The following is a 13,338-nucleotide window of genomic DNA, read 5'->3' on the forward strand; positions in this document are numbered from 1 at the left end:
AAGTGTATAGGCTTTTTATTATCAAAACTCTACAAAATAACACTTCTCATGCACATCTGATATGCAACTTTGTATTCATAAAAGTACAGAGATAAATATCACTTGAAAGAGAGAAACGAGATACAGTCAAAACACATTGATAATGCACAGAATCTATATTGGTTTGTAAGTTTTAGTACGCGCAGTATACTCAGGTTACGCAGATCTAGTCCTTCCCGTAAAAAAAGAACACAAAAATAAGAGTTTTGATCATATTGTACCCACGAGAGATGATGGAATGCATGAAATGTCTTTTTCAGTCCAGGAATGATGAAATGTCTTTTTCAGTTTATATTGTCCGAGTTGTGTGTCGGAGCTGTGAAAGCAAAGACAGGGTTTAAACCTGGACGTAAGCTGTGCGATTTCAAGCTTGCTTTCTACGTGATTGCAACCCCAAAGTCAATGCTAAGGGTCCCTTTTTATAAGTGATTGTTAAGTCAATCTTTCACCAAGCAATCTTCGATCCACCAGGCAGGAATCTAATATCTGTGCAGTAAGGGGAAACATTATGCAAAGGATGAACAAACGTTGTACGCCAAGTTTTTTGCTTTTCCAGCCACCCATGAAAATACCTGTGAAGTGTTTTGAGAGAAACGACTCCCATTCCTGTCATATTCAGATTAATGTCAAAGAAAAAGTGCAGAGCAGATTGCACAAATGCACATGGGGTACAACAGCTCTGCATGATTTTTAATGGACCCTTGTTTTATACCTGTGTTTTTTGGGGCACATTGTTGCCTCCACCTATCAAAAAGCTGGAATTCCGGCACAGCTACATGCACCCCTGAGATTTCCACTATCTCCATTTCAAAACAACGTTTAAAACATTAAATGTGGAGCATGGATTACCAAGTTAGCCTCAACCTGCTAAACATTTTTTATTCATAGACCAATTTGATTCATCTTCACAAAACTCAGATAAATGACAACCAAGTACAATTTTTTTTAAATATAACAATCCATGCCAAATTTATCCAAAACAAATCAAGTACAAAAATGACAATAGACCGAACCTGAGAATAATTTGAATAAGGCAAAATGCTTACGGTCAATAGTTTGTTACTTTTCTTTCTCTTGACTTGATATGAAGAATACAGCCAAGTAAGTGCATGTGCATATATTTAAAAAAAAGAATTAGTGATCGTCCCGTAACCTGCAAAATGTCAACTGTCTGATAAACAGATACAAACCGAAATATGAATAACAGTTGCTGAAAATACATCTATTTCTGCTGGTATATATCATTTTGAGAAAAAAAATCAGATCAATGCATCTTTGATCCACAAAACTATATCTTGTAAGTTCAGAAAAAGCAGACATACTCAAATTATTGTAAGTATGTATGGCTCTAACATCACAAAACTTGTGTATATTTGGTTACCATAAACAGATAAAGCAGAAAAAGAGAACAGTGTTGTGTTCTGTCATCACAGGAAATAAAACAGTCAAAAATAAAGCTTTGTATATTTACTCATACCCACATAAAACAACACATTATTTATTTCACATACCCCAAAACCGCTTTGTTTGCTCTGGCTAAATATGAAATATAAGTTCTGTAGCGACAGCTACAACACCCCGTATCCCAAAAATCAAACAAAAAACAAAATTCACATGAGGAAATAGTCAGCCAGAAGAAAAGCTTGCATTATGTCTGAGTCACACTATACAGTGTGGTGAACGATATCGCATCATAATATCATGACAACGCTTTGGCAGTTCTATCGTCCATGAACATTTTTGATTATGAACATGATATTTGGAAAACTGAATCGTTCCCGTGTAGAAAAGCTCTTGCGTCACACACACTCTCTCTCTCTTTCTCTGCATTCGAGAAAGAGACAAAGATGTCATACAAAAAGGACACTAAAGAATTGCCATAGAGCAGTTAACTTCTCCCTCCTGACGCACACACACACACACACACACACACACACACACACACACACACACCATACAAAGAAAATGAGACAATGTAAGTTTAAACACAGGCATGTCATGCAGAGTTGTATCAAAAGCAAGTATTCCAATACATTCGGACAAAAAGTAGTGGTAAGAGAATGCAGTTCATCCTATGAATATGTAAGTTGTACTTGATCCCCTCTTCCAGAAAATAAAACCAAAAAACATAAATACAAAAATGAATAATTCTGGAATGTTCCATACATGTAAATATGAGGACGAACAAGGAATGTAATGAAACAGTTCGCCTTTATTCATGATTCTGTCAAGTTTATTACATAGCGACAGCACTGTCAATCATCCAGTGTAAAACATTGGAGAAAAAATCCCTTTGTATACCACTGGAGGTCAGTAATACAACTGTTGTACCGCATACACAACCATTGTACACATATTGCTGATATACAAAAACATACCTATACAGCGCAATCGCTTAGACTACAAAACAACTACAGTTTCTCAAGTCCACAGAATTTATCCTTTATCTGTGAAATGTGGCTGAATACACGAAGTGACACACAATAATGAACAGTATTGCTGCCAAAATATGGAAGATATGCAATGAGGTGGAAAAATTTGATTGGTTGACAAAAAATGTAGCCTTGCTCTTACTAACCACTAACAGAGCTCACCTAACTGGCTCAGTTTGCAAATCTGACACATTTCCAGTGCCTAAAACTCCCCTCTCAATTACCTAAAACTCCCCTCTCCTTTAACAGAAACATTTTCAGTGCCTAGAACTCCTCTCTCTATTAACTAGAACTCCTCTCTCAATTAATTAGAACTCCTCCCTCCACTGTCCGTAACCGCTGCCGGCGCGCGAGGAGTGAAAGCTGGCGTTGTGGTGGAAGGATTGGTCCGTCAGTACCTGCTCCAGCTCCGCCTGCGTGTCCAGAATGTGGATTTGGAAGGGCGAGCCCGGTACCTCGTTGCCCGACCAGCGGATCGAGATGATGTAGAGACCGGTCTCGACTGGGTCGTAGCGACACAGGATGGTGCGGTCTTTCTGGCTGTCGCGGTACATCTCCACCTGGAAGGCTCCTGCACACATGACGACCACAACCAAGTTGAGGGTTAGATGTCAATGTCCAAGAACCAAAGGGAGGTAAGCAGTCTTATTATAGCGCTTACTTCCCTTTCTTTTTCGATCCTGCAGATACAGCGGAAACCCCCTTTTAACACTTTGTCTCCCGGGTACGGATATATCCGTGCCCACTCATATGGCTCTATCTGACCAGGTACGGATATATCTGTACACACATAGTGCATCTGCTCTCATTCGGCACATATCCACATTCTGCTTTGACCGTTAGCGTTGGTCACTTCCTGTAACGTCGAACTAACGCCTGCATTCCAGCGTGTTGATACACAGTTTCTACACAGTTACTACAATTCTGAGTGACCTGCACCCCCCCCCCCCCCCCAATTTAGACTCCCTCCCTTTTAAGACCTTTCTTTCTGCAGATACAGCCTTCATTCAAAGCCTTTGTCAATTTACCCCCATTTCTTCTTTTTCTTTTGCGTTCATGGGCTGAAACTCTCACGTACACTCATGTTTTTTGCACGATCGAGTGGGTATATTTATGTGTATGACCATTTTTTACCCCGCCATTAAGGCAGCCGTACGCCGTTTTCGGAGGAAGCATGCTGGGTATTTTCGTGTTTCTATAACACACCGAACTCTGATATGGATTACAGGATCTTTTTCGTGCGCACTTGGTCTTGTGCTTGCGTGTACACACGGGGGTGTTCGGACACCGAGGAGAGTCTGCACACAAAGTTGACTCTGAGAAATAAATCTCTCGCCGAACGTGGGGACGAACTCACGCTGACAGCATTTACCCCCATTTAAAGACTCCCTCCTTTTTAGGACCTGATTTTCTCACATTTTTGGAGGTCCAAAAACGCGGTGCACTGTATCCAAGAACCAAAGGGAAGTCAGCAGTCTAACTATAGCGCTTAGTTCCCTTTCTTGTTTGATCCTGCAGAAATAACCACAAGGGGCTTGCACTTCTCAACAGTGCAATTCGATATTGTGCTAGCGGTGTGTGATAAGGTAAGGTTCTCTTGTTTCGAAGTGTGTTACCTAAAATTGTACTTGTTACACTGCTTTAAGTCATAATTATCTAACAAAAAGTTTTGTGAATAGTTTCAAAGTTGAACACATTTTTTCCGTTTTATGTGCACTTCACAAAAAATACTGCTCTAAAACATTCATGCATAAAACATGAATAATCAAGCAAAAATAAACAAAAACTATTTTTATAAATAGAATAGATTAACAGATAAATATACATAATTCCCCCAAAATCAGCATATGCAGCCTGAATGGCGGGGTAAAAACGGTCATACACGTACTTACAAATCCACTTGTGCAAAAACATGAGTGAACGTGGGAGTTTCAGCCCATGAACAAAGAAGAAGAAGAAGATATACATAAAATAAACTCATAATTGAGAAAGAAGCTGGAAGAAAGTCCAACCTTTGGGTCCACGGATCCTGACGGTGAGCTGTCCAGCCCCGGCACCCCTGGTCTCCACCACGAAGCGACTCTGGAAGGTTGCTAGGAGACCGTGCTCCACACCGGGACCACTGACACGCACCTTGCTAGCGTCAGGCTGGGCTGACACCTTGAAGGCAAATGGGCTCCCTGTGAAGACAGATGGGAAAATTATGAAAAGGACTTGAATTTTCCCCATAGAAATGATCTGTATTGAAATTGATACCTAGCAAATGTTTGTTAGACAGGTTTTCCTCACATATAACTTACTGACCAAACTAACTAAACATTTGTTTTTTATATACGTACAGTGGAACCCCCCTTTTAAGACCTCCAAAAATCTGTGAGAAACTTGGGTCTTAAAAAGGAGGGAGTCTTAAAATGGGGGTACAGTTATAGAGGTTATAAATAGAACATGAGAAAACTGGGTCTTCAAAGAGAGGAAGTCTTAAATTGCAGGGTCTTAAAAAGGGTGTTCCACTGTTTTGCATGAATTAAATTGGTACCTAGCAAATGTTTGTTGGACAGGTTTTCCTCACACATAACTGACAAAACTAACCAACAAACTAACTAACTTACTAACCAACTAACCAAGTACAACAAATCTGATACAGGTAAACTACTGTAATGTTGTCTCAAGACTAAACTCAAAACTGACCCCCCCCCCCCCCCCCCCTTCCAAGCCAATTAACCAATCAAAGTAGAGAAAAAAAGACACAAAAAAAGACAGAAAACAACACAATGTTCCGCCCACTCACCCAGTACGTGTTCACCCCCATATTTGACCTGAAGCACGTGACGCCCGACCTCCTGAGGTCGCACGATCAAGCGGAAAGTTCCATCGTGATGGTCCTCCAGTACGCAGTTCGCCACCTTGGTGGGGCCCATGCAGTAGGCAGTTAGCTCCCCTGTTTGGAAAAAGAGCACGGAATTTAAACACTGAATCCAGTACTGATCTTTGCATTTTATCTTAATTTTTTTCTGTTAGCGGTGCATGACTTTAACATTCTGCCATTCTGAAAAAGAATCAGTGAAACAGTTTTTTTTTAAAAGAATAGAATACACAAGAAAACGTATAAAAAGAGGTGAACAAAAACAGCTACTGGTTACACAGTTTTTCAAAATGTTATCATTGTCAGTACTACTGTTACCCCTCAGAAGAAAAGTTAGGTGTATGAAAGTTAACATGCACCTTAAGGTTGATGTCTTCTGTTGCAGATCATTGCACTTGTTGTGCTCTGGTCTATATTGTATCTGAGGATTCAATACTTGTTATGCTTCTGTCAAAAATTTCAAACCAAGAACTGATCAAGATTTCATTGCCTGTACTGATTTCTCTTGAGAAAAAACCCTTCAATGACAGACACTGTAAAATTACTAATTTGGGGTCAATTTCACAACTTGTTTGCCCTATTTTCTATCTATTGTTCATTATTTTTTATCAATACTATTTTACCTTTATCTTTTATCTTTTTTTTTTAAAGTTTGACGTAACTGTCTCTTGATGACAGTTTCTTACAAAACCCAAATGTGACTTCGCCATTGACAATTTTTGTTTAACTTGTTTTAACTTTCTCACACAATAACTGCAACAGAGACACAAAAGGCCAGCTATCCACTATAGGGACATCTAGGCCAAGTCAGGTGTCAAATGCTAAAATCACAAAAGGACAGCTGTTAGCAACATCTATGTGTGTTATTTCCCAAGAGTACAGATACCACACGTTTCAAAGGTAGAGGCACATGTGCACCCAGGCAGAAGCAGACCAGTTCCGAGTACATGTGCACCGATGCACAGTAAGATTAGATTACCTTTTCAGCCGGGCAAAATGCAAATCAGAAAGAACACAATGCAAAAAGTGTTGCTGGAATCAAGACAACAAAGGGAAATTCATGCAAATGTTCATGCAAATGTTGGCAAACCCAGTGAAAAATAATATCTAAAGACAGCCGCCAAAATCTGTGTTGTCAAAAAGCAGAAATAAGATGTGTAAATAATTGACATTAGACCAGAAAACCTGTAAGAAGACCAGAACACCTACATGCATTCTTTAACACTGCGACTTTATGTTACAAGCATGCGATGTCTTCAACGTTCCAAGCACCCATTGAACAGTTTTTGATCCATTGTTAGACTTCTCTACCCCCTCCCCATCCCCTGCACTGCCTTAATTTATATTTGGCACCATATATGCCAAGCCTACCCATCCACATGCAGAAAAAAAGTTCTCATGCAAAAAAGAAACGTGTTCAGAAAGATCTCGACTGCATGCTTAAGACTTTTTGGCCAAAGACCAAAGAGAGATTAAAAAGTACAGCATACATTCATGTGACAGTCTCTTCATAATACACACCTCAACTGTTATTATATGTGTTGAGCCCAACCCCATGGAAGAAATGACAATGAAGTTGAAAAAAAGGAGTACATGTATAAGGCCAAAAAAAAAAAAAGGTCTGTTTACGGTAACCCGACCGACCCTAGTTTTTTCACGCGACCCTAGACTTTTTTTGGCATTTGGGGGAAGAAAAAAAAGAAAAACAAAATCTTGTTTTTTTGGCAAAATAACGTAAAAATATGGTTTTTTGGGAAAAAAAAAAAAAAAAAAAAAAAACAATCCCGACCTACCGACCCTATTTTTTTGGCCTATGTTACCGTAAACAGACCTTTTTTTTTTTTTTGGCCTAAGCAATGTTTTCCCCTTCTTTTCTGCCAAACTATTATTCTTGGCCATTTTACCATCAGAACACTAAATACATGTGAGGTACCAATCAAAATCAAAGGGCCACTAACCTGGACCGGCTTTGCGAGTGTCGATACGAATTTCAAGGTCACGTCCAAGTAGACCGCCCTTCAAACCCTCGCCAGAAACACCCACTCGGTTGGGATAGAACGCTCCGATCACGTTAACCTGCAACAAAAAATAAATACAATTTCATGGTTCCGGATGTCAACATTAGAATATTTCAATGCACTGACTGATCAAACGTTTAAAAAAACAAAGAAATTCAGAAAGAAAAAATAAATAGAAGGGGAGTAGGATTTAAAACCAGAAGGCTGTTAATGTCGCAATTGCAAACATCATCACAAATCTAGCTTCAGTAACATGGGAGAAAACTTCAATGTTAATTTTGTTCACAGATGGACGGCCAGCCGTCCGTCCATACATACAAACACAACTCCTTACTATGACTCACTGATTACTCAGGTGATTCAAAACTAATACAGTGGAACCCCCATTTTAAGACTCCCCAATAGACTCCCTCCCTTTAAAGACCATGTTTTCTCAGACTTTTTGTTGATAACCTGTGTAAAGTTACCCCCATTCAAAGACTCCCTCCTTTTAAAGACCATGTTTCCTCAGACTTTTTGTTGATAACCTGTGTAAAGTTACCCCCATTCAAAGACTCCCTTCTTTTTAAGACAGGATTTTCTACAATTTTTGGAGGTCTTTAAATGGAGGTTATAATTTCAAAGACAGTGGTAAATTGACAATCTTGTGAATTTTGCTTTGAGCTAACCATTCCATGAATGAACTGTTTGAGAGATAGAAAGCAGACATGAGCGTGTGACGTACTTTGTAAGGAGAGCCACGCAGCTGACGACCATTCCAGGTGATGTGCAGCAGGTAGGCGCCGGGCACCACGGGGATGTAGGTACAGCGGAACTTGCCTCCCCCCAGTGGAGTGGTGAACACGTTGACCTCTGCCCTCACACCTGTTAGCTGGACCTCAGGTGTGCCTGCAAGGTACAAGCTCACAATTCCTCAATCTAGATTTCTCAGTGATACGTCCCCCACAAGGGGACTTTGCTTTGAAATCTTTTTTTGCTTAGTTTAAATGTGTATTTGCTTAAATCCAAAACAGATGTTAATGTTCCAAAAATCAAGAATAAAAAAAACCAAAAACATAAGTTTATGGAATATCTAATTATAGACAAAATGAACCATTCAGAATTGATCGCTAAACTAGACAAACAAGTTACACAACACACACATAATAATGAAAGAGTTGACCACGTAGCTTCCGTTGCTGTTTCCTCAGAGTCATGATGTTTGCTTTGAATCACTTTAAACTTGAATATGTCGATTTCTGATTTAGCGTCAGTATCTATCTGTCACTAATCGCATAGATGAAACACAAGGCATAAGACAATTTTGTTTTAAGATAAGATATATTTTCAAGCTTACAGACTTAGTAACTTCATTAACGAGACAGCAATCTCAGCAACTTAATCATCTCTCCATGCCAATACTTCTACTTCTTCTTCTTCTTCTTCAGTGTTCTAGAATTGTCTGGTTACGTGTGAGCTCGTTTGCCCATTTGGGTTCCCCACACTATACTCTGAGAGCATAGTCAGCTCACTCCGCTTTCGTTGAGTAGGCATGCTGGGTATTTTCGTGTTTCCATAACCCACCGAACTCTGACATGGATTATACTTTTTCTTCTTCTTCTTCGTTCATGGGCTTAGACTCCCACGTTCACTCATGTTTTTAGCACGAGTGGATTTTTACGTGTATGACCGTTTTTACCCCGCCATTCAGGCAGCATACGCCGATTTCGGGGGAGGCATGCTGGGTATTTTCGTGTTTCTATAACCCACCGAACTCTGACATGGATTACAGGATCTTTTCCGTGCGCACTTGGTCTTGTGCTTGCGTGTACACACAAAGGGGGATAAGGCACTAGCAGGTCTGCACATAAGTTGACCTGGGAGATCGGAAAAATCTCCACTCTTAACCCACCAGGCGGCAGCGACCGGGATTCGAACTCACGACCTCCCAATTAGGAGGCCGACGTCTAACCACCACGCCCCTACGCCCGTCTACATGGATTATACAGGCTCTTTTTCGTGCGCATTTGGTCTTGTGCTTGCGTGTACACACGAAGGGGGTTAAATTATTAGCAGGTCTGCACATAAGTTGACCTGGGAGATTGGAAAAATCTCCACTCTTAACCCACCAGGCGGCAGCGACCGGGATTCGAACTTACGACCTCGCAATTAGGAGGCCGACGTGTTACCACCACGCCACTGCGCCCGTCCTCCTTGCCAATACTTGAATGAGTGAATCACAATCACTTTGGGAGTTGTATCACACGAATCCCCCGAAAGCGGTGTATGCTTGCCTGAATGGCGGGGTAATAACGGTCATACATGTAAAAAGCAACTCGTTCAAAAAACATAAGTGAACGTGGGAGTTTCAGCCCATGAATGAGGAAGAAGAAGTATCACCCGAACGCAGGTGGGAGAAGAAGAAGAAGAAACAAGGAAAAAAAAAAGAAAATAACAAAAAACACGACATCAAATTTCTGCTGACCATGACCAGCCTGGGAAGCATCAATCATGAACTCCGCCTCCTCTCGTACGATGGCCTCCTTCAGCCCGCGACCTGTCAGGATGACCTTGCTGGGGTCAAGGTGACCGCCAGTGGCGTAACCCGTGAATGGGGAGTTGTTGAGAGGCGTGTCCGACCAGAAGAGGTGGATGTAGTGATTTCCTGTTAACACATAGCATGTAATTAATTATTTTATTTAATTAATTTAATTAATGAAACGTATTTGTAACTAGTGAAGGGAGAGTTGTTGGGAGGCGTGTCCAACCACCAGAGGTGGATGTAGTGATTTTTAACACATAGCAGTTGAGGTTCATTCTGTAGAATGAACTTAATAAGATAACGACATAATATCATTCATAACCATACACTGTGAATCACGTGCCATCATTCCTTATTTACACCCCCGGTATAGGGGTGTGTATAGGATTCGGTCGATGTGTTTGTTTGTTTGTTTGTGTGTTTGTGTTCGCATATAGATCTCAAGAATGAACGGACCGATCGTCACCAAACTTGGTGAACAGGTTCTATACATTCCTGAGGCGGTCCTTACAAAAATTGGGACCAGTCAAACACACGGTCAGGGAGTTATTGGTGCATTAAGATTCTACAAGGACTTATAGAGGGACATATTAATGGTCAAAGGGAAATAACCTTCTCAGTTGGTGGCAGTGAGAATGGTAAGGACGGGGGTGTTTTTCCTACCTCGGAGGAATTTCTTGTTTTTCTTACTATCCTGAAGAAGTCAGCAACTGTCCGACGAAAATTTGATAAAGAATTTACCTGACATGGTTGCTCTTGTGTTTTGTTTTTGTGTTGATGTTAATTCTGTATGTTTATGGTTTGTTCATAAATTATATAAAATATCAGATTATTATCCTTTGCAATATGTCCTTTCTTTGTCACATCTACATCCACTGTGGCAAAATAGAATATGGAATCATGTTTGTTGATGAAAGCTGCAAGGCATTCTTTTATTTGACAAGTAAATCAAGTAACATCAGGGCTGAGATATGCTGTCCCTAAATTGTGACATGGGAGATGTATCGGTTACGGTTTTTAATTTACGGGGGCAGCGCAGGGAAGGGGGACCCTTGACAAGCATAATCATTATACTTTTCTCGCATTAAACATCACAGGTATGTTTTCTCAGCCAGAATAACAGAACTTACCTTCCTCCCTGGGAGTGAAGATGACGGTACTGCGACCAACAACACTGTCGTCAACGGTCACCGGGATGAGTCCGCTGGGACCTTTGACCTCTGCCGTCATCTTGCCTGCACACGCAAGACACAGACACATTTCACGTCAAGTCACAAATTGTAAGTGTTCCTTTGCAAAAGCAATACAAATGTCATCTTAGTTATTTAACTTGATGTTATATTTAATAAACCCCCCTTTTCTATACAAAGAGAGAAGAGTGTGTGAACATGTAAATGTACATACGCACATGTATACATGCTGAAATATGTGTGTGTGTGTGTGTGTGTGTGTGTGTGTATGTGTGTGTGTGTGTGTGTGTGTGTGTGTGTGTGTGTGTGTGTGTGTGTGTGTGTGTGTGTGTGTTTTGCATATTTATCTTTTATTCCTTGTTCTTTTTGATTTCCCTCATACTCCTCAAGGGTTCTATTTCTGTCTGCTCAATTAAGCAGTGGAATAAACCAAAGAAACTTCAGCTACAGTCTGGTCTGCATAGAGCGTGTGCGAGTGTAGAAAGTGAAAATATGCACAAGCAAAACTAGGCTAACCTTCACAGCAATGAATAAAAAAACACGAAATGTAGATAGTTGGAATGTTTGTTATTGACAAAACAATACAATCCCAACTTCACAGCAATGATTATAATTATGATATTAACACTGACCAGGTCCAGCATCGGAGTTGTCGAAGGGGATCTGTTTCTCCTCGTTGACCACCAGGTGGACACGCTCCTTGCTGTCCATGTAGTGCTGCCAGCCCCCCACCACCTGCACCTTGCGTGCACACACCACCTTGGGGTGGTACGGAGAGCCTGAGGGAACAATCATCACATCATTGTTAACCACTTAGCGCACACACCATCTTGGGGTGGTACGGAGAGCCTGAGGGAACAATCATCACATCATTGTTAACCACTTAGCGCACACACCATCTTGGGGTGGTACGGAGAGCCTGAGGGAACAATCATCAGATCATTGTTAACCACTTAGCGCACACACCATCTTGGGGTGGTACGGAGAGCCTGAGGGAACAATCATCACATCATTGTTAACCACTTAGCGCACACACCATCTTGGGGTGGTACGGAGAGCCTGAGGGAACAATCATCACATCATTGTTAACCACTTAGCGCACACACCATCTTGGGGTGGTACGGAGAGCCTGAGGGAACAATCATCACATCATTGTTAACCACTTAGCGCACACACCATCTTGGTGTGGTACGGAGAGCCTGAGGGAACAATCATCACATCATTGTTAACCACTTAGCACACACACCACCTTGGGGTGGTACGGAGAGCCTGAGGTAACAATCATCACATCATTGTTAACCAGTTAGTGAGGATGAGAGCAGAGATAGTCATTAACACAGGGATCATGTTAACTGGACACTTTTGTCATTTCATCGCTAAAAATCTAAAAATCTCATAAATGATATCACCACATTTTGTAAGGACTTGAAAGCAGAGGTTTTCCCGGACAAATACACTATATCCATACTTTACATCATGTCAGGTATCTTCTGTGCATAACATCTGTACATTTACCTCTATTTTTAAGACACCCTTTCTTCTGAGACCAGATTTTGTTCAAATTTCAAAAAGGTGGGTGAGGGGGCGAGAGGTAAGGAGGGGGGGGGGGAGGGGGGGGGGGTGGGGGAGCGAAGTAGTTTTTTGTTTGTTTTGCTTAACGCCCAGCCGACCACGAAGGGCCATATCAGGGCGGTGCTGCTTTGACATATAACGTGCGCCACACACAAGACAGAAGTCGCAGCACAGGCTTCATGTCTCACGCAGTCACATTATTCTGACACCGGACCAACCAGTCCTAGCACTAACCCCATAATGCCAGACGCCAGGCGGAGCAGCCACTAGATTGCCAATTTTAAAGTCTTAGGTATGACCCGGCCGGGGTTCGAACCCACGACCTCCCGATCACGGGGCGGACGCCTTACCACTAGGCCAACCGTGAGCGAAGTACTACTCTATTGGTGAGGGAAACATGGCGATGCATTATGAACACAGTGGAACCCCCCTTTTAAGACCCTCCAATTTAATTAAGACTTCCCCCATTTTAAGACCTTGCTTTTTAAGATTTTATGTCCTTAACCTTTCGTAAATTTCCCCCCATTTCCTCATATTTTTGGAGGTCTTAAAAGGGGGGTCCTCTGTACTGGCTTGGCCCATCCGGAAACACTCACCAGGAAGCTCCTTGCCGTTCCACTTGATCATGACGTCGAACATGCCGACCTCCACGGGGATGTAGGTGACCGCATACTGACCGTCAGGCTGGGGGTCAATGCTGCAC

At 41.5% G+C, this 13,338-nt stretch overlaps 1 protein-coding gene across 5 annotated transcripts in view; it reads right to left on the reverse strand.

Moving 5' to 3' along the window:
• Positions 1-13,338, reverse strand: part of LOC138945608 (filamin-A-like) — a 175,176-nt gene continuing 161,838 nt past the window's right edge. For 4 of the 5 annotated variants that reach the window (XM_070317058.1, XM_070317059.1, XM_070317060.1 and 1 more), the window contains 9 exons: positions 13,232-13,338; positions 11,696-11,842; positions 11,004-11,108; positions 9,817-9,996; positions 8,077-8,240; positions 7,293-7,410; positions 5,260-5,409; positions 4,484-4,651; positions 1-3,042 (listed from right to left, as the gene is read on the reverse strand). The exon at positions 13,232-13,338 is cut by the window's right edge and continues 19 nt beyond it. In XM_070317058.1, coding sequence (XP_070173159.1) covers positions 2,780-3,042; positions 4,484-4,651; positions 5,260-5,409; positions 7,293-7,410; positions 8,077-8,240; positions 9,817-9,996; positions 11,004-11,108; positions 11,696-11,842; positions 13,232-13,338 — 1,402 coding nt within the window. In that variant the 3' untranslated portion in view covers positions 1-2,779. Of the gene's footprint in view, positions 3,043-4,483; positions 4,652-5,259; positions 5,410-7,292; positions 7,411-8,076; positions 8,241-9,816; positions 9,997-11,003; positions 11,109-11,695; positions 11,843-12,273; positions 12,333-13,231 lie in introns of those variants that run through there. The other variant, XM_070317061.1, reaches the window with a different exon arrangement.

The sequence above is a fragment of the Littorina saxatilis genome, linkage group LG13 (assembly GCF_037325665.1).
Source record: "Littorina saxatilis isolate snail1 linkage group LG13, US_GU_Lsax_2.0, whole genome shotgun sequence".
Classification (NCBI taxonomy): domain Eukaryota; kingdom Metazoa; phylum Mollusca; class Gastropoda; order Littorinimorpha; family Littorinidae; genus Littorina; species Littorina saxatilis.